Source organism: Sinocyclocheilus grahami, unplaced genomic scaffold (assembly GCF_001515645.1).
Source record: "Sinocyclocheilus grahami isolate Dianchi unplaced genomic scaffold, SAMN03320097.WGS_v1.1 scaffold18283.1, whole genome shotgun sequence".
Taxonomy (NCBI): Eukaryota; Metazoa; Chordata; class Actinopteri; order Cypriniformes; family Cyprinidae; genus Sinocyclocheilus; species Sinocyclocheilus grahami.
Window position 1 is genome coordinate 1 of NW_015517046.1, and position 639 is coordinate 639.

General features: G+C 38.0%; 1 protein-coding gene across 1 annotated transcript; it reads left to right on the forward strand.

The window, feature by feature from the left end:
• Window positions 1–67: 67 nt before the first annotated feature.
• LOC107579577 (RING finger and CHY zinc finger domain-containing protein 1-like) lies at window positions 68–616 on the forward strand (the record flags this gene model as incomplete). Its single annotated transcript, XM_016265390.1, has 3 exons — window positions 68–183; window positions 344–422; window positions 506–616. Coding segments are annotated over 3 exons (303 nt in total), but the record flags the coding sequence as incomplete, so codon positions are not given.
• Window positions 617–639: the final 23 nt, after the last annotated feature.

Sequence of the window (639 nt, forward strand, 5' to 3'; positions counted from 1 at the left end):
AGAAAGGAAAACTTGAAATCGCATCATATGACCCCTTTAAAGCTCTTGTGCATCCTGTGTTTTTTAGGCTCAACAGACATGTAAAGAATGTGCCGTGAAGTTTGGGGAGTATTACTGTGACATTTGCCATCTGTTTGATAAAGACAAAAAGCAGTACCACTGTCAGCCCTGTGGGATATGCAGGTTTGCGTGACATTTACGTTTATTCATTTAGCAAATGAATAAACAAAACATGCAAAACAACGTACAAATTAGAGGTGTCTTCATTATTGAACCGCAGCAATACATTTGTAATTCTTTTAGTAAGATTCTCATTGACTTTCTTCTCCTCTGTTACCTTTAGAATTGGCCCAAAAGAGAAATACTTCCATTGTACGAAGTGCAATTTATGTTTAGCCACTGATCTTAAAGATAATCACAAGGTAGTGTCTTCTCCTGATTCTTGAACATTGCTTGATCGTTTTGTTGATAGTAGTGAAATATTAATCAGTGCTTGCTGTTTCAGTGTGTTGAGAATGTCTCTAGGCAGAACTGCCCTGTATGTATGGAGGACATCCACACGTCCAGAATAGAGGCTCATGTGCTCCCCTGTGGTCATCTGCTACACAAGTGAGTGTTTTGATTATTACTAGTAATATT